This window comes from Carassius gibelio, chromosome B8, assembly GCF_023724105.1.
Source record: "Carassius gibelio isolate Cgi1373 ecotype wild population from Czech Republic chromosome B8, carGib1.2-hapl.c, whole genome shotgun sequence".
Classification (NCBI taxonomy): Eukaryota; Metazoa; Chordata; class Actinopteri; order Cypriniformes; family Cyprinidae; genus Carassius; species Carassius gibelio.
In genome coordinates, this window is record NC_068403.1 from 29,554,623 (window position 1) to 29,579,006 (window position 24,384).

General features: G+C 39.8%; 2 protein-coding genes across 3 annotated transcripts in view; both read left to right on the forward strand.

The window, feature by feature from the left end:
• Positions 1-10,841, forward strand: part of LOC127963166 (uncharacterized) — a 392,897-nt gene extending 382,056 nt beyond the window's left edge. The window contains exons 1-2 of one of the 2 annotated variants that reach the window (XR_008154744.1): positions 3,655-3,877; positions 10,351-10,841. The gene's annotated coding sequence lies outside the window, so the exon portion shown is untranslated. Of the gene's footprint in view, positions 1-3,654; positions 3,878-10,350 lie in introns of those variants that run through there. The other variant, XM_052562923.1, reaches the window with a different exon arrangement.
• cacna2d3a (calcium channel, voltage-dependent, alpha 2/delta subunit 3a) overlaps positions 1-24,384 on the forward strand; it is a 164,227-nt gene that overhangs the window by 15,646 nt on the left and 124,197 nt on the right. The window contains exons 3-4 of the mRNA XM_052562888.1: positions 12,841-12,957; positions 13,640-13,699. Coding sequence (XP_052418848.1) covers positions 12,841-12,957; positions 13,640-13,699 — 177 coding nt within the window. The remainder of the gene's footprint in view (positions 1-12,840; positions 12,958-13,639; positions 13,700-24,384) is intronic.

Consider the following 24,384-nt stretch of genomic DNA (forward strand, 5'->3'; position numbering starts at 1 on the left):
GACAGAACTGCTGGTGGTTCCAGCTAATCCATCGGTTCATCACAACTACTCTATACAGCTGGGTTTTTTTTTAACTATAACTCCTTCCAGGACAGCCAGAAACCTAGGAGTTGTGATCAATCATCAGTTAAGCTTCACAGAGCATATTGCTACAATGACCCGGTCCTGCAGATTTGCCTTGTACAACATTAGGAAGATTAGACCGTTCCTGTCAGAGCAAGCCAATTATCATAATAATTTTAAGGTGTTTTAAAGTCTTTTATTCAAAAAGTTAATTTTATATTTATAGGAGGCTATTAACCCCTTTGCGTGCAAACATCGCTGACGGCCCCAGTTTATTATTGTTTCACTTTCACAGCACATTAAACATCACTGTCTTACTTCATCTGGACAAACTGTGCATCAATGGAAAGTTTAAAGACTCAAGCTTCGATATTTGACCAATATTTTGATAAAACATTGTTGCAGTGACAGATATTTAGTGATTTATGTCAGGAGTGCAAAATAATAAATCCGTATTATGCCACATTTTGAATAGAAATTCACAACTCACTCATACTCAGTCACGTCAAGAGCGGTTTATTTGTGTTCACATAGACTCACTGAACAGCGTCAATAAGGATTTACAGACCAAAGATGCATATCTGCGGAGATATATGGATATATTTACTGATGTTTACTTCATATTTCTTCAGACAGAATCGTCATTTCTATTCATTTTCCACGGATTTACGCGATCAGATGATAAACAGCCTCTCCCAGCGATCTCTGTGTGCGTGCAGTAGTCACAGCTCGTGCGGTGTGTGACTCAGACTCTGATTGGGTCTTTCAAACGTCAATCTTAGAGTTTCATATCTGGACACCGCCCCATCGTGTCACATGCTTCCTGCACACTTCCTGGTAGTTATCTGGCCAAAACAACACTGAAACACCTCTGTACACACAAAATATCCGAATAATAAACCCGCGATTACGATAGTAAAGCTTGGTATGAGAATTTCTTGAGATCTGGGGCGTTTTTATAAAAAAAATCGAAAATGTACATCGGAAATGCTAACTTGTGCAGCGATGAAAAAGGCTACAAATAACATATTTTTACAACAGTAAACGACCAAATTCCACCCCTGATCGCTAAAGGAAGTTATTATAAACACTCGATCGGGGTTTAAAGTGAGTTTTGAGTAAAAGTGTACTAATAATTTCATAAATTGTCAGATGTAGCTTGATGCTAACGTTAGCACCAATGCTACTAATAGCAGGTGCTTTTCTTCTTCATAATGCATTTTTGTCTCAATAATTCACGTAAGGTCGTAAGAAAATGTTTTGTTGTATTTTTATTGTAAGACTTTTGATAAATAAGGGCTAAATGCAAAGAGAGACTGAAGTGAGATCGCTGCTTTGTTGCTTTGTAAAGCCTGAAAAACCACAATCAAGGCTAATAAAGGTGGAATAAAAACAAAAGAATAATGATAAAAGAATAATGCGGATAATGTGTCATACTTGGCGGAGGTGTGAAAGAACCGTTTGGTGAGAACAATACAATCATGATTCGGGCAGTTTTCAACAGTGAAACATACACATGTTTACATGTGAGATCTTACAGAGATGACAAGGGCCATAAATCAATCTGATTAGCCTTCTCTAAAAACACACATGACATGGCCTTAGAAAATATTTCATAAAATTCACAGTTTTACAGATTCGATTATGAAATTTTTTATGAAGTCTTGGAAGACTTGTGGCCTCAGCTACACTGTGTTTTCAAACTCATTTCCTACATCAACATTTTTTTAAATACATTTAAAACATATGTTTTTAATATTTTTATTTTTGTTTTTATGTTTGAGCTTATATATCTCTATTATCATAACAGTCTGAGTGATTCTGATTCCTGAACAGTAAACTTTAAAGTGTCAGCTTTGTGAACAAAGGTTGATTATGTATCTAGTCAGAAAGAATCATGAGCAGAAACCTTTTTATTTTGGGTATGTCATTTCGGTCTCCATGCCAAAAAAGGGGGGTTACTAGTAAGGGGTTAAATGTGATAATTGTGCCAAATGTAACTAGAGCCCTGTGCGGGACTGTTTTCTTCATCCCGCTCCCGCCGAATTTCTGACCATTACCGCCCGATCCCGCAACGTATGTGTTTCACTCCCGCCCGCACCCGCAATATGTATGTCCAATCCCGCCCGCACCCGCAAAACTCTGACAATTTATTCCCACACAATAATAGAGATGCACTGATTTTGTGTCTTCTCCAGTCCCGCAGGAAAAACAAAACAAAAAAAAAACATGTATTTGTATTGATATTATTAAAGAGATTCATGGGGTTGTTTGTTTCGTTTCCCTGGCCTGCATGTAAAAAAAAAAAAAAAAGACAAAACACACAATACATTCAAATATAATTTCGTTTTTATCAAAAAAATGTCACAGGTATTCTGTTTGAAAAATACAAATAAGAATAAATACATTCAAACTTAGGCAGCCTGCTCAATAACACTGGCATCATCACGCCTCTTGACCTAATTAACAAATGGCAGCGAGGGGCTGTGCTCAAAAAACAACACTAATAAATAACATTAGGTTCTTTTCTACATCATCTATTGACATCTTCTCCATCATGTCGCTAGGCAACCTCCCTATCCCGCGGTGTTTTAGCCGGCCATTCCCGCCCGCAGCAAAATTCAAACCGCCCGCTCCCGCGAGACTCAATCCCAATGCAGCCCTCTAAATGTAACTGTGCCTCTCACTAAATAGCATTTCTTTTTATTTATTTGATTTGATGTAATTAATATATGTAATGTAGTTTAGTGTTAGTTTAGTGTCATTGTGCTTTTTTGTTGTTTGGACTTTTAGTTTAAAGTTCTGCTTTGTGTCTACAGTATGTTCTTTTTTTCATGGTTCTCTTTCTTTATTGTTCCAATCTGTGTTTTGTCTACCATTATTTTTACCTGATCTGAATCGACACAATGAGAATTGTTTACGGTCAGCATGTGCCATGCTTTCGCTGAACAACAACAAAAAAATGCTCATTACGTTGATTACTTTCTGGGGTATCGTTACTCTCCAAAATGAGAAGAATTGATGAATAAATTATGTTTAACCCAAAAAGTATTCTCATAGCTTTGTGAAATTACAGCTGAACCATTGATGTCACATGGACTATTTTACATATGTCCTTGCTATATTTCTTGACCTATGAACATTTCAGTTGAATTGTTGCCTATGGAGGGTCAGAGAGCTCTCAGATTTGATCAAAAATATCTTAATTTTGACAGGTTTGGAATGACATGAGTGTTAGTAATTAATGACAGAATTTACAATTAAAACCAAAGAGAAGAGAGGTTTTCAGTGGCGGCTTGTCGGGGGAGGAAGGGGAGGCACAGCTTCCTCACAATTTTAAGGGTGGAAATGAGGACAATTTAATGTTAATAAAATTCACAATTCATTTAAGTTAATGTCTCAGAATGTATATATATTTTGTTTGTAATCTCACAGTAGTTGTGTGAAAGTCTCATTAATGACACTGATTTACGAAGCGGATAGATAAGAGCGCTCTCGTCCCGGTCGCGGGGACTCTTATTTTGACAGAGCGCAGCTCATATGGTGGGATTCTTCAGAGAGAGAGCGCGCGTGCGCACACTGCAATCCGGTCTTGCATCAGCGTCATCTTCAGATAGAGCGAGCCGTGAAATTCCCTGACTAAATGCAGTTTTGATCTTCGTTATGTTCTCTATGAGTGTTTAAAGTTGTGTGCGTCCAGAGAGAAAGTGAGTACTACAAATTGCACTGTTACTCAGGCTTAGTTGATTGTTGTTTGCTTAGATAGCGATGTGGACAGAGTTATGACACAAAATGGATGCTAATGTGAAGTATAGTTAGTATTTGAGTTTCATCCAGTACAGTGTAATTATGTATAATTATTATATATGTAAGCTGTGAATTATGTTTCATATTCTGCTGTATTTAATGACAACATTGTGTTGATGTTTGGGGCAGCCAGTAGTTTTAATGTCATTTATGTTGTTATGAGTGTGATTGTGATAAGAAAGAAGGATTGTTTGTTAGAGCATATTTTTTATTTGTTTGTTACAGACCACACAGTCAAACGCTTATGCTGACACTCCTCAGGACATAAAGCAAAGACGATATCACTTAATATTCATGCTCATCTTCGATCTGTGCACAGAGAGCACTCTTTAATACAGCTAATCAAGATCTGGCTCCCCCTCTTCATATGCTTGTATAAATAAATCTGTTAAACTGGATTCCTTCTCCGATTTTGGTGTTCTTACCGACACACCCGGCTCAGCTTCAACTCATTAGCCACAGCTAGCACCTTACAGTCCTTAGCCCCTCAGCTACATTTGGTCCAAGCTGTTCCGGGAATATGCAGCAAAACGGTGAAGCATCCTGGGTCCAATCGACTCGACCTGAGAGGCAGCGGAGACCGCCACAGTATCTGGAGGACTATGAGGTTAGTCCAATGAGACAACAGACACAAGTTTCATCTGGTACAAGTTTATTACAGCATATGCATGGTCTAGAGGGGTGGAGCTCTCACCGTGAGGGAGCGGCTATGATGACACCCGCTGAAAGAACACATATCACAAGGTCCCCTCGTCAGGTTCAGTGGGACTTCGATATTAGTGAGCATGATGAAGACTACTCTCCCAGCTCAACTGGCACGTTCACACGTTCAACTGGCCGATGTGCAGAGTGGACATATACTCCGACAACCTTTGATGGGGACGAGAATGAGTTGTTTGAGATGCGTAGAGAGAACACATCATTATGCCGATCTGAAGAAGACAGGCAGAGCAGCCATGCACAGATTTGGAGTATTCAGAGTGAAATGCATTCTCCTGTAGCCTCAGTTAGGACACAGCAGGGAGCACGACAGGAATCATGGCCAGTACCACCTCCTCCTGGAAAGGATCACTTTCCGACCCGAAGGGAAGAAGAGGAGTATGACGACTGGCTACCGCCTCCACCATGGCCCTCTGCTGAACCACCGACAATGCCTCCGGAGGGTGAGGAGACACAGATGGTCACAATTATAGATAGAATGATGAAGGAACTCCTGCTAATCAGAGATAGTGCTGTATCTAACTCCGCAACTAGAAGTCATCTGTCTTCAACCCCTAAGAGACCACCAGCTAGGAAGTTTCATGAGTCTCAGCCTCTGACGCACCGGTCACATTTTTACTCACCAGGCATCAGCTCTCCTCCTGTTCTGGACTCGGCTAAATCTGGGCCTCTACCTAAACACGTACCAGGACCTCAGATGAGTCATTGTACCCCCTCTCGAGACAAACCATACCAGCCTTTATCAGCTATGGTGAAGGAAAAGGAATACCATGGGCCAGCGCCGAAAATTCCCCTCTTCATCCATAGGGACCCCATGGAATTCTCCCGCCTGAAGCTCGCCCTAATGAATCTGTTGCCAAGGGATGCCACTGAGCTCTTCAAATATCAGGTTCTCGTGGACCATATGAGATTGAAGGAGGCTTGTTTTATAGCTGACTCATACATCAATTCACCTATGCCGTACTCAGACACAATGGCCGCATTGAATGAGAAGTTCGGGCAACCACATCAAGTCGCCTTAAAGAGGATTGCTGCTGTCATGGACTCACCAGAGATAAGGCGGGGTGATACAGCCGCCGTTGAGAAGTTTGCTTTGCACGTTCAGTCGTTAGTGGGCATGTTAAAGATCCTGGGCTCTGATGGAGAAGTTGAGCTGCGAAACGGCTCACACGTTGCACGGCTGCTCACGAAACTGAGTTGAGGGCCAATTTCCGACGCCAGATGTTCCATCGACCTGGCTCTACTCATACCCTGCTTGACTTAGCAGAGTGGTTCCAGTCGTGGTGAGTCGTGGTGTCAAAGTTATGACACCCCATCTGACACCCGAGTCCAAGGGTCAATGAGCTACAAAGCTGAGAAGCGACAGAGTAGATCAGCGGCTACCGTACTTCATGGGGCAGAGAGCTCTGGAGGTAGTAAGGCCACAAAGCAAGATGGTCAGAGTTCCTCAGATTTCAAAAGGAGAGGCAAGATAAAGCCGTACTTCCCATATTGTGAGAGTTCTGAACATTTTCTGAATAAGTGCCCAGCCATTCAGAAGTTCACAAGGGAGGAAGTCATAGATTGAATCAAGGTGAATAAAAGATGCTGGAGATGTGGGAGGTCCCACCAAGCTGCATAGTGCGACCTCAAAAGACTCTGTGACCTGTGCCAAGGCAGGCATTTGAGAGTTATCCACAGTGTGAACACCCGTCCTGTTGCAGAGCCACCCAAAGTAGAGAGTTGTTTAGTGAACAATGGTACCGAGGTTTTTTACCTGGATCGGCCATCAACTTCCACTCGTGTTCTGTTAAAGGTTGTGAGAGTGCTTGTTCGGAACAAAGACCGTACTCTTGACACCTACGCCGTATTGGATGATGGATCGGAACGCGCGATGCTCCTTCCAGAAGCTGTAGACCAACTTGGTTTGCAAGGTAGACCAGAGGATCTTGTCCTTCGCACAATACGACAGGATGTCCAAACCTTGAAGGGATCTTCCGTCTCATTCTGCATATCACCCCTTGCACATCCCAGAAGAAGCTTTCAGGTGGCAGAGGCGTTCACTTCACAGCGCCTCAGTCTGGCGGATCACTCATATCCCATCTCCATGTTGAAGAGAAAATATAAGCATCTGGCAGACCTCCATATTAAACCGTTCGAGCATGTCAAGCCACTTGTATTGATAGAAGCAGATCACCCCCATCTGCTCACTCCAGTCGAGCCAGTGAGGTTAGGCCCTCCAGGAGGACCGGCAGCTATCCGTACAAGACTGGGTTGGACGCTTCAGGGGCCGACTCACCTCATCCAGTGGATAGCATGTGCACAACAGTGCCTCCTTAAGAGGCGGTTCTACCAAGCTTGAGGAGTACAGAGAAAAGATTAGCTAAGGACCCTCAAAATGCCAAAGCTTACTGTGAGGCAATCAATCAGCTGGTCCAATCAGGAGCTGTCAAGAAGTTGGGCCAAGATGAGATCTCAATGACTGGTGAATCATGGTACATACCTCATCACTTAGTTAGCCATAATTGGAAGAATCGGCTTGTTTTCAACTTTTCCTACCAGTTTCGCGGACTGAATCTGAATGATGCCCTTCTTCCAGGACCGACCTTGGGCGCATCTCTTCTTGGGGTCCTGCTGCGCTTTAGGCAACAAACAGTAGCAGTTAGTGGAGATATCAGGAGTATGTTCCACCAAGTCCAACTTCTGCCAGAAGACCGGCCACTTCTCAGGTTTGTGTGGAGAGATATGAAACGAGAGGTTCCCCCTGATACCTTCGAATGGCAAGTTCTGCCTTTTGGCACCACCTGTTCACCTTGTTGTGCCACATTTGCTCTTCAACGGCATGCTAGATCACAGTGTTCCAGGGGATGGTGTCAGAGACTCTGTAGAGCGCTGTTTCTATGTTGATAATTACCTTCAGAGCGTGGCAACTGCAGCTGAAGCCAGAGGATTGGTCGACAAACTCAGGGAGACTCTGTCATCGGGTGGATTTGAAATCCGACAGTGGGCATGTAACATCCCAAGTGCCATCAGACATCTGCCAAAGGAAGCTAGGTCAGACAGTATGGAGCGCTGGCTCTAACATGATGACACTGGTCTGTCCGAATCAACTCTTGGGCTAAGTTGGCATTGGGAATCGGACATCTTGGGGTATAAGAGCCGCCCACTTGACTACGGTGTACTGACTATGCGCAATTTGTATAAAGTTCTAGCTCGGCAGTATGACCCTCTGGGTTTCATATTACCCTACACAACCGGCGCCAAGTTGCTTGTCCAAAGCATGTGGGATAAGCACCATCACTGGGACGACCCCCTCCTCCCTCAGGAGCTCCAGTTAGCTTGGAAGGAGTGGGAAGACGAACTCCATCTGTTGCCTCGCATAACCTTACCCCGATCCTATGTTCCAGCTCACGTGAGTCAAACAGTTGTCTCTAGACAGATCGACATATTCGGTGACGCGTCAGAGAAAGCCTATGGCTCTGTTTCTTACCTGCAGACCAAGGATGCCCAAGGCCAAGTCTACCTGTCCTTCCTGGCAGTGAGATCAAGAGTCGCTCCCCGGCGACAACACTCCATTCCACATCTAGAGCTCTGCAGTGCCCTAACAGCAGCCCAGCTGGATTCAACTACGGTGCTTACCTGGCTACAGTCAGAGTTGTGCCGTTTCAAAGTATTTGTGGGCACCCGTGTAGCTGAAATTCAGGAGCTCACAGAACCCAGTGCCTGGCGTTATGTGGACTCCTCACTGAATCCAGCCGATGATGGCATGCGGGGTAAGACTCTTGGGGAGCTTGCCGTGCCTAATCGCTGGAGCAAAGGGCCCCCTTTCCTCCTTAAGGAACCCAACGAATGGCCATCTCAATTACCTAGGCTGCCTGATTCAGATTTGTCAGAGTACAGGAAGTCAGTTTCCTGCGGTATTGTGACTAACAGTGACTGGCCATGTTCTCTACAAGGTGGCCAACACACTTGGAAGGATCTGGTTGAGGCTACGATGCATGAGCTTCACGGAGCGGCTGGACAGGGTAGCGCTGTTACTGCTTCAGAATATCATCAAGCTGAAATGATCATCTACAAGAGAATCCAGCAAGACTGAAGAACTCAGTCCCAGAAGAACTACACCACCTCAAGAAGGCCAAGTCAGTACCAAGCAGTAGTCGCCTACTTACCTTGTCCCCAGAGTTAGACCCTAAGGATGCGATCATACGTGTTGGTGGTAGATTGCGGCGGGCTGAAGTGCTCGATTCTGCTTTTAAACACCCGATCGTCTTGGATCCCAGTCATCCAGCCACCAAGCTCCTTATACAGGACTATGACACTCGTCTCTGTCATCCTGGACCTGAACGGGTATACGCAGAAATGCGTCGCACTTTCTGGATCCTACGCGGGAGAGAAGCAATTCGTCATATACAACATCTCTGTAAGGAGTGTAGAAGATGGAAGGCCAAGCCAGCCTTCTATTCCACGGGTGTGGACTGTTTTGGGCCTTTCCAGGTGAAGTTGGGGCGCCGCTCTGAGAAGAGATGGGGCATTATTTACAAATGTCTCACCACACGAGCAGTACACCTGGACCTCTTACATAGCTTGGATTCAGACTCATTTCTAATGAGCCAGCTGAACTCTACTCGGATCAGGGCACAAATTTCAAGGCAGGAGAGGAAGAGCTTTGTGAGACATTTGACGGTCTATCCTCTGAGCTTCAGCAACTTCTAGCGAAGCAGAAGATCGCTTTCCACTTCAACCCCCCCGGCAGCACCTCATTTCGGTGGGGCATGGGAGCGAGAGATAAGATCGGTCAAATCTGCTTTGTATACAGTTATTGGAGCTCAGCCGGTCTCTGATGAAGTACTCCGTACCGTCTTGTTGGAAGTTGAGGCGATACTGAACACAAAGCCACTGGGATATACCTCAGCCAATATAGCAGATCTGGATGCAATCACTCCGAACATCCTCTTGATGGGGCGGCTGGATGGTGCTTTGCCCCAGGTGGTATACAACAAGAGTGAAGGCTTGAGCAGGAGAAGATGGAGGCACTGTCAGGTCTTGGCAGACCACTTCTGGTCTAGGTTTATCAGGTACTACCTGCCTACCCTGCTGTCTCGACAGAAGTGGCATACCACCAATGTGGATCTTGCCGTCAACTCTGTTGTTCTGATGATGGACCCACAGCTTCCCAGGGCTCTTTGGCAAGTTGGCAGAGTGACTAAGGTACATCAGAGCGTTGATGGTCGTGTAAGGTCAGCAGATGTCCGGATCAAGGGCAAAGTCTACACCAGACCAGTTGCCCGTCTCATTGCCCTTCCAGCTATTCCAGACTCATAATGGGTCCGTCGTAGTGCCTATGGAGTGGCTGAGCAGTGAGCCTTTCTCAGGAGCAAATTGCATGCAATTTGGGGGCGGCTGTGTGAAAGTCTCACTAATGACACTGATTTTTACGAAGTGGATAGATAAGAGCGCTCTCGTCCCGGTTGCGGGGACTCTTATTTTGACAGAGCGCAGCTCATACGGTGGGATGCTTCAGAGAGAGAGAGCGCACGCGCACACACTGCAATCCAGTCTTGCATCAGCGTCATCTTCAGATAGAGTGAGCCGTGAAATTCCCTGACTAAATGCAGTTTTGATCTTCGTTATGTTCTCTATGAGTGTTTAAAGTTGTGTGCGTCCAGAGAGAAAGTGAGTACTACAAATTGCACTGTTACTCAGGCTTAGTTGATTGTTGTTTGCTTAGATAGCGATGTGGACAGAGTTATGACACAAAATGGATGCTAATGTGAAGTATAGTTAGTATTTGAGTTTCATCCAGTACAGTGTAATTGTGTAATTATGTATAATTATTATACATGTAAGCTGTGAATTATGTTTCATATTCTGCTGTATCTAATGACAACATTGTGTTGATGTTTGGGGAAGCCAGTAGTTTTAATGTCATTTATGTTGTTATGAGTGTGATTGTGATAAGAAAGAAGGATTGTTTGTTAGAGCATATCTTTTATTTGTTTGTTACAGACCACACAGTCATACGCTTATGCTGACACTCCTCAGGACATAAAGCAAAGACGATATCACTTAATATTCATGCTCATCTTCGATCTGTGCACAGAGAGCACTGTTTAATACAGCTAATCAAGATCTGGCTCCACCTCTTCATATGCTTGTATAAATAAATCTGTTAAACTGGATTCCTTCTCCGATTTTGGTGTTCTTACCGACACACCCGGCCCAGCTTCAACTCATTAGCCACAGCTAGCACCTTACAGTCCTTAGCCCCTCAGCTACAGTAGTTATATCATTACGCGAAAACTCCGCTTTTCTATAGCGAATGTGCCGAATCTGCCGATGTAATTACAACCCCTAAGTGAAAGAGAAGGGGTGGCGGGGGTTGGGGGACATATGAGCTCTCGTGCCTCGGTTGTTAAATTTTTTTTAGCCAATAAGCATCGAGTGTTCCCTTTCAGCACTGAGGAGTGTTGAGAAAAGGAACATCACAGAGGAGGCTAGCCCCCCTCTGGTATATCAACCAAACATCATAGAGACGTAAATTATGTGCTATTAGTTTGAACCTCTCCCGTAGTGGATAATTTACCAAGTATATATGATGAGTAGAGATTATGGAATATTTGATCGCCAACAGCTGTCATTCAAACAGTATATACAGTATACAAATTTAAAATAAAGGGAGCTAGGCTACAGAAGTAGGCCCAATTAAATAGCACATCAAGCAGCTCTATTTTACCACAGACTTTTAAGAAGGGATGGATATTTGTTTCAAGTGATAGGACAGGTATGTGTGTTGTTTTCTTTAAGTTTTCTGACTAAAAGCCACCAAAAAGCCATTTTAAAGTGGTTAAGCAAATAATAATAATAACAATTGGAAGGGATCTCTAGGCCAATACAATTATTATCTCTTCTCTATTTTAAAACCCACGAGCCACCACTGGAGGTTTTAAGAAATTACTTGAGCTCAGATAAAGTGGAAGCCATTTTAATGTGAGCTAAATTGTTCCAGAGGGTGGGACCAGACACGTCAATGGCTCTAGATCCCTTGGTCTTTAAGCTGATTCTAGGGATCTGGAGGAGAAATTTGCCTTATCTTAATCTCCTAGTCGTAGGGTTGGGGTGTTATAAATCATACAAATAAGGAGGAGCTTGACTGTTGAGTGAATATAAACAAGCAGCAAGATTTTAAAATCAGTTCGATAGGGAACTGGCTGCCAATGCAATGATCTAAAGAAAGGAGTACCTTGATTGAACTTGTTACTCCCCTCAGGAATCTAGCTGCTGCATTTTGGAATACTTATAACTGTACACATTTTTTCTTGTAAACTACTTGTAATTTTTGTATGTCTGATTTGTTGTTAATGAAACTAGGCTATTGTATGTATTGACAGAATTCACTGCAGTTGTCACCATCATTATCTGTTGCTGCATTCCCATGAACTGCATGTTCTTTGCTAATATCAAGCCTGGGTACATTTTTATTTTTATTACCGAGCAATCAAGAAATAACCGTAAATGACTTAATGTAAAATTAAAAAACAAATGTAAGTTTGTACATGTGCAAAGACACACACACACAACTTGGCTAGTCATGTGAAGAGCTACATCTCAAGCGTTTGAGATAATGAATGTTTGGCCTGGAGATTAGTGGAGTGGATTGAAGGGCTTTGAGAGTGAGGTTAAGGGAGTTATGGGAGCAGGAATAGGATTATATTTGGTTTCATCCACACATAAGCCAAGAGCACTTCTGACTGTCTCCTTCTCTCTTTCCCCTACAAAAAAACAAACAAAAAAAAAGATTCAAAGTTGACATTGTGTACAGAGTACAGAGATAGCATTCAAAGCTAACCAGAAGTGCAAAAAGTTCAAATGTTATGGTACAGCTGCAGTTTACAAGGAATATAAATACTGTGGTTACATTAATGAAATGTCAGTTACATTTTGTGAGTCTATTGTCAGTCATGCATATTTGAACTCAAACTCACACAGGTGTCACTGCCAAATCAAGCAGCTCTACATTGCTCTTAGTATGGATCAGGTCTTCATTCCTGTTCATCATATACTCATCCTCAAGTTGTCCTAGAAATGAATACAGGTTTGGAACAACATGAGTGTGAGGAAATAATGACATAATAAAAGAGATTCAAGTAGCTGCTCAACAGCTGTTCACATCACAGGTGTAGCTGCAGTCTATCACTGTACCGATCAATGAGCAGCCAGGAGTGGGATAATTTGTTTTAGAAATGCCATTGTCAGATGTCATTCTTTCCATAGAAATACAAGGAGTTTGAACAGTCGGTGAGGGTGGAGGAGATTGATGGAATCAAACTGGTGAAGAAACTTGCTGGGGAAATGGAGCAGATGTTCCACAAGAAGGCTGAAGCTATAAAGGTAACTGTCTTTGTATGTTTTAAACAGAGCATTTTATTGGGTTTATCAGCATAAAGATTGACACAGGTTATTCAGGCTCAGAACATTATAAGCAGTTAAAACACAAATGTTTCCAAAAAAGTGTAAAATACAGTAACAACCAAGTAAAGCAACAACCATTGTCTCTTTTCCATGCAGTTTTCCAATTTAGCATTGAAATCTATCATACACTTAATATACACCTGTGTGTGTGTGTGTGTGTGTGTGTGTGCGTGTGTGTGTGTGTGTGTCATATCAGGACACAACTCTGTATAATGACATGGGTATGACACAGGTATTACAAGGAGAGGGTGACTTATGAGGACATAACCCATGCCACCATGTTTCAAAACGCTTATAAATCATACAGAATGAGTTTTTTTGAGAAAGTTAAAATGCACAAAGTTTCCTGTGAGGGTTAGGGTTAGTGGTAGGGTTGGTGTAGGGCCATAGAATATACAGTTTGTACAGTATAAAAACCATTACACCTATGGGATGAGCACACCTTTCACAAAAACAAATGTGTGTGTGTGAGGGATCAACTGCAGTATGTGTGCATGTGTTGTGTTTGACTGAGAACAGGAAACGCTAAATGAATGACAGGGAGATAACAAACAGAATCCATTAAAACAGGCCAATAATATCCATTTGTCTTGCCCTCCAGCGGTTGGTGGAAGCAGCAGAGGAAGCCCATCTGAATCATGAGGAGGATCCTGAACTACAGGTGAGAAACAGCGGGGGTTACCATGGAAACTTCATCTCTTCACCAGGGCAATGGCACTTAATGAGTAATGTTCAGCCGTAACTGATTGCTATTAAAACTTCTGTGGAGCTTACCATCAATTATATGACCTTACCACAATCACACAGAGGAATATAAAACATAAATAACATATCTGTGTGCATAAATGACACAGTAATCAAATTCTTTGTACAAAGCAATATACATGAAGCACATGTACTTCTATTAAGATCTTGAACTGTTTGTTGTTAGATTCTCTGAATGCACTGCACTAGATCATTACTCAGACAATCTCTGTCACTGCTCATATGAAGGTTGAAGGTTAATCTACTGTAAAAAGCCATTTATTTATTTTATTTTTTTTCACATGGAAAGCTTTGGGTGGTCTCAGACACAAGTCTTTACATGAGGTCTATGCAACACTGCACATTTCACAGCTATAAACAACAATCTGCTCTTCGGCAAATGAACACAGTTGAGCTATAAAAAGTTGCATGTGTGTAAGATCGTAATTACTTTGTGCTAACATTTTTAAATGTTAAATACATATTAATTTCTTTATGAAATAAATGCTTTCTAGATAAGATATGATTCCACTTTTAGCCCGTGGGCCATTTTGCACAGATATATGAGTTTCATTATGCTATGAACATATCCCCAATTTTTTGTCTTTTACTATTTTTTTATAAGCATTGTTTTCCAATTATACACTATTACCTTTTAGATTTTCAAATTAATAAAACATTTCAAATTAAAAAAAAAGCAAAGAAAAGAAGCGCCTAAATATATTGTTGACATAAGTAAATCAAAGTTTAGTTGAAGCACCTTTGTCAGGGATTGCAGCTTCAAGTCTTTTGATGCAACAAGCTTTGCACATCTGGATTGGTGGATTTTCTCTTCAGCACCTTTAGTTTGAATGGGGACTGTCAGTGGATGTCTTCAGGTTTCTACAGAGATGTTTAATTGAGTTCAAGTCTGCACTCTGGCTGGGCCTTTCAAGGACATTCACAGATTTGTCTTACATTGTCTTTGACCTGTGACTGTAAAAAAAAAAAATGCTAGCACCACCATACTTCACTTTCGGGATGGTATTGTGCAGATGATGAGTGGTGTCTGATTTAGAGATGACTCTTGGTGATGACATTCATCAGACATTCATTTTTGAGAAGTGTAGCCTAACAGTTTATTTCGATGGCCCCCCAACAGATACTCGACTAAGTAACTCTGCAAATACAGTACGTGTCAACTCATTATACTAAAGCCTGGCTTAGGGTTGGGTGATAAAACACTAATGATAATTATTTTAATAGAATTTTCTTTGATGAAATGATAACAAGAATTTGATAAACTCACTAGAGCTGATGCATTTACTCGCTGATGAGCGTTAAACACATTTAGATCCAGTGTGAAGTGCTTGAATTCAGTGAACAACACAAATGACTCAGTGACTGAGTTTAAAGCAAGAGGAAATTGCTCTGATAAACAGCAGAAACACTATATATTTTTGTGATTTATCTTTAGTACTTGTTCATTTATACTAAATTTATTTAGACTACTGTTTTTTCTAAAATACCTAGAAACCATATAGTCATATTTTTACCATGGTATTGAGGTGCTATATATGTGATTTTTAACTGTTGTTATCATTATCTAAATTTATAATATTATGGAAGACCAATGGTTAATTTTATTAAAACAAAACAAAAGTTAGAATAATTAAATTTCACCATATAAACATCGTGTTAGATTGTTTACAGATGTTACTGTTTTTGATAACATTTACCTATGTATCCTAACTCAAGCCTACAGACATTTCTAAGAGACAAAAACACTGCTCAAATAGTGAAAGTGAAAATGAAAGTGACATATTTATAATATAGAGTTTCTCACTGTTTGCACATACAGTAATAACCACTTTCCTATATGGTTTCTTTAGTTTTTTACAGCTGAATTAATATTTATTAATAAATATACATATAAACCGCTGTGCTGCTCATATTTATCACAAAAAAAGCCCCTCCCCATGCCCAAAATGGGTTGCCTGTGGATGAGTCTCCAAAACAAGGTTGTCCTGCTCCACTTCACAGTTGCTGAGTAAAAGGAGAGTTTTATAATGACAGGACATGCATTCATACAACACTTTATTCAAAAGGAAGAGCCTCTTGTCTTTGCGTCATACGTAATTACATTATTTCTGCATCATTGTACATGCACAGTTCTTTCAGTTTTGTGGTTCAATCCGATAGTGTGTTTACATGCAGCTCAATCGTATTAGAAGAGGAATAAATCACCTCCTTCAATCCCATCGAAATTTAATTCTGATCAAGCTCATTCGGATCTATTAAGGTGTTTGTATGAGCGTTTTTCAATCTGATTGAGCCATCAATCCGATTACAAACTGATTTGTGTACAGATCTTATGAAACAGGAGATCATTCCTTTGAATCATATCAAATTGGCATCCATTGACCCCTTTAACATTAACTTTACTTAATCACAACTTCTAATATTGATCAATTCTGTAGTCCACTGAATATCCTAAAAGGACAGCATCTCCAAATATCTTATGGGCATAAAGCATTACGGCAATATTTTGAATTAGCTCCACTGTGAACTGACTGACATCAGACGTGTAGTTGCGGTGAGGTTTTATTAACCGTGAATATGAACCCAGTGGTGCTGCTTTACACTGAAATCTTCCTGCTCTGATTTAGCCTCTAGTGATGATATGGTGAAGTCAGACATTTGAAGCAAAAAATAAATAAATAAACAGTGAAGACTGCTGAAGGGTGAATCCTCCTCAGAGAGGGTCTGTGCGCGCTCTCCTGGTTTTGGCTGTTTGTTGAGTTTCTGGCTGGCAGCAGAGCAAATGAACATCTTCTTATCTGCTCATTGCAGAGCACTTCCTCAGCTTCATAATCTGTTCCAGCGCTCTCGCTGCCTGATGCCGCTTCTCTCGCCAATCCTCATGGAAATAACCGTGCAGGAAAATGACATACAGCAGAGAGCTGATTATACGCATGTGATTTCACTCAGAGAAATGCATGGAAACTATATGTTACCCGGCAACGTTTCATCGAGGGCAGGAGGTGACCAGTACTTGTGTTTTTCTCTCTCTGTTCTTCACTCCCATTTGCTAAATCAAGCATCCCTATTTGCATTGCCTGAATTTACATTTATTCTTTTAGAAGATGCTTTTATCTGAAGTGACTTGCAAATGAGAAGCATCACAGAAAATTTATCATAAGAGCCAAGCTATTATGATAGTATCAAGTATTATTGGGGTTGCAGAGTATGTCAAGCATACAGTATATGGGCCCACCACGACACAAGGGAACACAAAATATCATTTAAAAAATATTGCTTAATTGTATAATTTTTATTTTAAATTATATACACATACACATAAACATCAATAGCGTAGTAAAATATAATTAAAAATCTGTATGTCATAGAAAACCATAAATTAAAGTGAATTTGCGCTCCATCTCTTCAAAATGCAGGTTTTGTGATGTTAACAATGCAAAGAACATGATGGATGGAAAGAAGCACTTGCTGAGTGCTCCAAATTGAAAATGTTAACAATGAATGATAAAGCTGTAAGGTGGTCTTTACCGTTGTACAAATAAGCTGTAAGGGTCAAAGAGTTATGTTGTAGGTAAGATAGGCCATCTCTGAACTATTAATATCGGACATTTTTTAAATTGGAAATGTTTTATGAGCAATCAATTGATACAAACTTTTTTTTTTTTTTTTTTTTTTTTGCAAAACTTGAAATTTTACATTTTGACTGGAAATGGCAGGACTGAACATTTTCATCTGAGACCACACGAAAATAAAAAATTCAGCAATGTCCAGAAGTAGCAACTTACCAGAACACCATAGAAATGTAAACACACTGAATTCCCTATCAACCATTTAGCAATGTCATAGCAGCTATTTAATAACCACCCAGCAAAGCCATGGTAAGCACCCACAGCACCTAAGTGTTGAGGTAACTTTTGCATGTGCAAACACCACTCAGAAAATGTAAGAAGAAAAAATCTCTTCCTTTTTTTTCTCCCCTACATATTTATTCTAGAGAAGTTTCTGAGTAAATCATTCTTCCTGCTGGGGATTTTCTCTTTTCCTAACAGGGTAAGGCTTAATTCGCTTCATCCATGCTGCACAATTATGGAAATAAGATTTTCATGGGCGTAGTAAATGTCATACGACAGCAGAGATGTGAGGCAGAGAGCAGCTTATGCACTGAATTCCCAGTGGTGTGTTTAATCTGTGTTATTTCTGTTGGCAGGTGGAGACCAGAGTCTGTGTTGAGGTGCACACTAGCAGCATATATGCAACCATGCTTCCACATCTTTGTAACACCCTCAAAATATATAGAACTGACACTTTCACTGAACAAATTCACAAAAAAATGTGCTTGTTTAGCGCCTGTTGTCCAAATGCCCATAACATTTGTTCTGATTGTAACCAAATTGATTATATTTTTGTTCGAAATATCCTTTCTCTCAAACATGGATTTCTTCACCTGCATACAGTTACCTTTTCAAAAACTGCACTCAAACATATCTGTTTTAAGTTCAACAATTTATTTTGAGCAAATTCAGAAATTACAAGAATTACATCTTATCATCCGGGCAAACAACATAAAGTAAACGTAACCAAATATCTATATACAGATAACTGCTAACAAATTTACTTAGAGACAGTAAAACTGTAGTTACACATTGTGTGTAGTGTTAAAAATAGCAACAGTAGAAACAATAATGTATGATAAAATATGTCACGTAATATATAATGCTTAAGTTTTTTTTATTCTCTTCCATTAGTTTAAATGCGTCAGTTTGTTTTGCTATTACATTATATTAGGCCTATATTATAAAGCTAAGAAATAATTGACCTTGTTTTGTAATGGAGTCACTTATGCTCATCAAGGCTGTATTTATTTGAGCAAAAAAAAAAAAAGAAAAAAAAAGTTATATTGTGAGGTACAGTATTGGGCTATTGCAATTTCTTTTATTGGTTTCCTATTTTAATACTGAAAGTTGCATGACATACAGCCAAGTATGTTGACCCATGCTCAGAATTCATGCTCTGCGTTTAACCCATCCAAGGTGTGCGCATGCATGCACGCATGCACACATACACACACACATACAGACAGACAGACCCACACACACAGCAGTGGGCCCTGTGGCACCCAGGGAACAGTTGGGGTTTGATTCCTCAAGGGCACCTCAGTCGTGATATTAAAGGTGGAGAGAGCTCTGTACATTCACTCCCACCAACTCCAATTCCTGCCAGCCTGAGACTTAAACTCACAACCCTTGGATTGCAAGTCCAACACTCTAATTGTTAGGCCACAACTTCAACAGATTGCCTATTTTAAAGTATAATGTATATTGTATTCCTGGTGAAGCAAAGCAAAATTTTCAGCATTATTACACCTGTCTTCAGTGTCACATGATCTTTCAGAAGTATTCTGATTTATTATCAGTGTTAAAACTGTTGTGCTGCTTATATACAGTAGGTGGACAACCAGAATGGGTATTACTGCCACATGTATTGCCGCCTCAGTGACGTTAACTTCAAGTCAGTCGCGTGTCAAAATCATTTGCAAATCAACTGCCAGGTGGCGCAAAGGGACAGATTCGAAACGGAGATAAAAGTACGAAGTAAAACAACAATAACATTATAATTAATACAATTAATACTACAAAGCCTATTTTACCTAATGAATAATAGTTAAGCTTCAAATAGGCAACATCATAAATATGGAAAAGTTTGGATTTGTCCCAAATTAGAGACCTTACCTTATGTTTCACGTTATTATTATTATTAATCTTTTTTTTTTTTTTTATAGCTAAGCCTATATTATTATAAACTGCAATTATATTTATCTATTAGAATTATACATTTTTAATTATTGTTCTGTTCTGATAAATTGGTTACATTTAAAGAATTTGTTCTAAAGTGAAGGGAACTAAAAATATCCTGTTGGTACATTAGCTTATAACATTATTAAGTCTCCCGGTATTATTTCTGAATGTAATAAAATGCAACTTGTACAGGACAAGACTTATTTCTTTTTCCTCTCACAAACGTAATTTACTTTTAGCGTGTTTAAAAAAACAAAAACATGCAGCAAAGGAAAAAATTGGTTTAAATTGTTACTGTGGGTTAACAAATTTACACTATATACTTAGGAACAGAGTCTGGGCCTAATCTAGGCTATGGTGTTAACTATTTATAAGTTTTGTGTATGTTTTTATGTTTTAATAATAACAATAATGTCATAAAAAAAATGCCACTGGCCTGAGTCAATTTTACCAATATAGAATTGTGACTTTACAAGGTTAGTGATTTTGTAGGTGAAATTACTGATGGAATGGGATTTTAAAGCATAACAACTAAAGGTCTATGAAAAGTAGAAAAAATGTTTAAACAACCGCACTTACAGTTTTTAACAAAAATATTATTTCAGCCATATAGCCTGTGAATAAAATGAATGCATACTTTTCAATGAAATAACACTTAATGATTGTGCTGTAGGTTGCTTCTGGTGTTTGGATTTGATAACAATTTTGATACAAAAATAATGATTAGTTATCAATTGAGAATTTGTTATTGTTATAGTCTAGTAAAAATAATAATATGGGCTGCAAGAAAATAATGAATAAAAAGAGGAAGGCTGACATGAGTGCAGGCATGTTTCAACCCAGCAACATGGCAAGACACCATTCCCACCATTAGCTCCAGGCAGTAGGTCAATAGCACAGTCCCATGATCGGTGCGGTGGTATCTTCGTGGCTGCCTTTATTGCTGAACACATCCTGGAATGCTGCATAGTCAGATGGGATATTCGGGCTTCGAGTGGTTCCAGGCTTTCTCTGGATCTAAACCCTATCTGTAAGCAGTGAGTAACGCCATCTTATTCCATCCAATTCCATCCATTCCATCCAGAGCAGGAGTTTTTGTACTGTAAGGGGCCGTTTGCACATCACGTCTAAAAACACGCGGAAAACGCTAGGCGTGCCGCTTTCTGATTTTTTTCCCCCAAAGCCTTCGGGCACTTGCGCTCCTGAGGAGTCTGCCGTTGCTAAGCGACCATGACCTGCTCTCTCCATGAAGACGCGGAAATTTCAGCAATGGATAAATGGATTTGCAGAACTAAAAACTGCTTGCAGTAGCACTGCTACTGAATTAATAAAAAAATCCACATACAGCTATCAGCTGTTCCTTCATCTTGGCTGAGCTTCAACGTTGTTACGGAAAAGGTGAGGAAGTTAAATGACCTGCGGTGCGCTTGCGGGATTCTGAAACGTTGAGAGGTTTTTTACTCTGCAGTGCGGATGCGCCTGGAAAAAACGTGCTCGTCGGACCGCGTCGCTTCCATTTTGGGCGCGCATACCGCACACCTGCATTTGAAATAACGAACCTGAGCACACAAAAGACGTGATATGTGAACAGCCCCTTCGCGTGTGTGTGCGCTGCGCTCGTTCTTGTTGTGTGTGTGGGTGTGACTGACAGACAGCTTCCGCGGCGTGCATGAGAGATCTCTTAGATCTCACAGACAAACGTCTTAATAATATCGCAAATTAGAAATGTTTGGAAAGATAAAATGTGCACGATAACATCATTAAGCAAATCTCTTCGCCATCGTCGCTCTTTATTACTAAGCGGGAGTTTTCATACTGTTTGTATTTCTGTGCGTGTGCCGCGCTCGTTGTGCTGTGTGTGTGTGTGTGTGTGTGTGTGTGTGTGTGACTGACAGACAGCCTCCGCGGCGCGCATGAGCAATCTCGCAGTACATTCATTTTTTCCTCTCCAGTACCGAAAGCAGAACCGGTACCGTCAGATCTTACTGATACTACGGTCTTTCATAATTTAGCCCCGGGGCCAGTTTAATACCGGGTTTCGGTACCCATCCCTAGACACGTACCGTAACCTATATATGATGAGTTTCAGTTCATTTTTGTGACAGGCTTATTTTGTCCAGGAAACTCAAATGGAGGATAGCCACATCCTATTCGTTTTCTTTATTTTAAAAAAGCACAATGATTTGTTTTCATTGTGAGTGTACACAAATAAAAGCAGACCTTAATACAGTGATGCATTATTAATAAGACAATGTTTAAAGCTGATTCTACTGGTATGAGGAAACAGTTTACACACACACACATACACACACATATAACTATAATTGACATAATAAATAATAGTTTATATATATCTGCTCATGCAGAATAGGTGTTTTATAAGCACTAACAAACAGTCGATATGTTAATAATAGGCATGCTAATAAGCAACTAATTAACAGTGAGAATTGGTAACTATAACAAAGTGTTACCAATTTAGCAAATCAGAAATTAAGCAAGAAAAAAAAACATCACATGACGTGTTATGGTAATGGAGAAAAGGAAACTGAGAACATCCCCTACTTAGCTCTGCTAAAGTTGACAGCCCTATTAAGTAAACCTGTCAGTTGTGTCAAAATATATTTGAGGGTGTTAAAATGAATGTACCTCAACACAGAATATGGTCTTCACCTGCCATCAAAAATAGCAGATTACAGGAAGCACACCGGTGGGAATTCATCACATTAGCTGCCGTCTGCCTCACATCTCTTCTAATCTATGATATTTATGACTTGCTTGAAAATCTCATTTCTGTAATTGTGCAGTATGGAGGGTATGCATTTGATACTTTATAAATCCCTCTATAAAGCTCCTCTGAAAAATCGCTAATATTTGCTAATGTCATATCATTGCAGACTGCATGATAGTGCCACAGCATTTGTCTGATCAGGGCGATAACTGCCATAGACATTGATGGGGGCTAATCCCCCCAATAATTAGAAATCGCTAAACCATTTTTTCAAATATTGCCTATTCGAGAGAGAGAGAGTCCACATTTAGGACAAAATTTATAACAGAATAGCTTTCCCTAAAAGTATTATCTTATCTTAACTAAAGATAAGAAGGGGGTATTAAAGAAACCTACTAACTTGACAAATAATCCTTAAAACGGTCTTAAATTTTGGAAAACCTCACAGCTGTCTTCAAAATTATTTGAAGGTTAACAGAAAACATGCTTACAATTGCACAGTCCAATAATGGCATTCCCTTTATTGGTAACCAGGGCTATGAACTGGTTCAACCAGAAACAAACTCAATTTTGACATGAACAGAAACAGAAATTTAATTTTGTAGTTCCAAACAGAATCGAAAATATTAAATGGCCATTAATTAGATAATAATGTTATTTTATCGATCCATTTAATGGCAGATGAATGGCAGACACTGCAGTCGGTGTGTGAATGAAAGTGTGAATGGGTGAATGTGAGGCAAATTGTAAAGCGCTTTGGATGCCCATGTGGTCTGTTGAAAGCGCTATATAAATGCAGTCCATTTACCATTTGCAGTCCATTTACACAACATATTTTTGTGACAGTACATTATCAGAATAAAGTACAATAAAAAAAAAAAAACAAATAAAAAGTTATACTGCTCCGTTGTTCAATCTGTAGCATTCAGCATGACCAGCGACTTACTGTGCTTACTGTGCTATAGCCGGTGAAGGATTTTGTTTTACATCAATGAAAGTACAAAGCCTATAATAAATAATATTTTATCATCTAGATACTTCACTGATATATAAACGTTTGGATTCCTGACGAATGAGAGGTAGGCATCAGTTTCACCTTAAATTAATTTGTTTTTGGTTTGACGTTTTTATAGCCTGAACACATAGCCTTAACTTTAGAGGATTTGTTGAGAGAAACTAATAACTGTGTTTATAGTGTTTGTAAAAAATTTTCTTTAGCCTACTGGCATTTTAGCCCACATTGTTTCTGAATGTTATAGAGCCAATAAAATGTGACGTGAGCCTATGCTCAACTTATGTTTTTATGTTTTGTTTTGTTGAGTGTTGATTGATTTTTTTTATTTTTATTAATCCTGTTTCTTTTTATTTTTGAGTAAAGAAAACACTGTAATTTATTATTATTAGGCTATTGTTATTATTATTATTATTATTGGAATTTGTTTTTTTTTTAAATAACGATATAAAAAAAAATTCTACTTGAACCAGTTTCTGAATGGAAATAACACAGAATAACGCAGGAACAGAAACGTTAAAATATTGATTCTGCACGGAGTGAACCGATTAAATATTTTTACCAAGCCCTTTTTGGTCTCACTTTAAATTAAGCTTCCTTTTATAAGGTGTTTATAAAGTTGTTCATAAATTACTAATAACTAATTTACAAATGCATTATATATCACTGATAATTAGTTATAAATGCAGGAATAAAAAAGGTGATTTTAATACAATACCTGACAAATAATGAGCCAATTAAACTCACATGTTATAAATGCTTAAAAACTATATTTATTAAAGGGGTCATTTGATTTGATTTCAAGTTTTATCTTTCTCTTTTGAGTGTTACAAGCTGTTGGTGAATAGATGACATCCCTAAAGTTGCAAAGACTAAAGTCTCAAACCCAGATATATATTCTTTATAAAAGTTAAGACTCATCCATGCCCTCCTAAAATGCTTCGTTTAAACATGTCTTCATCACTGTGTGGGAAGATTTGCATAACATCGCCTAAATGTTCAAGCAAAGAAAGAATGTGTAACTTTGATTTTCGCTGTGGTATTGC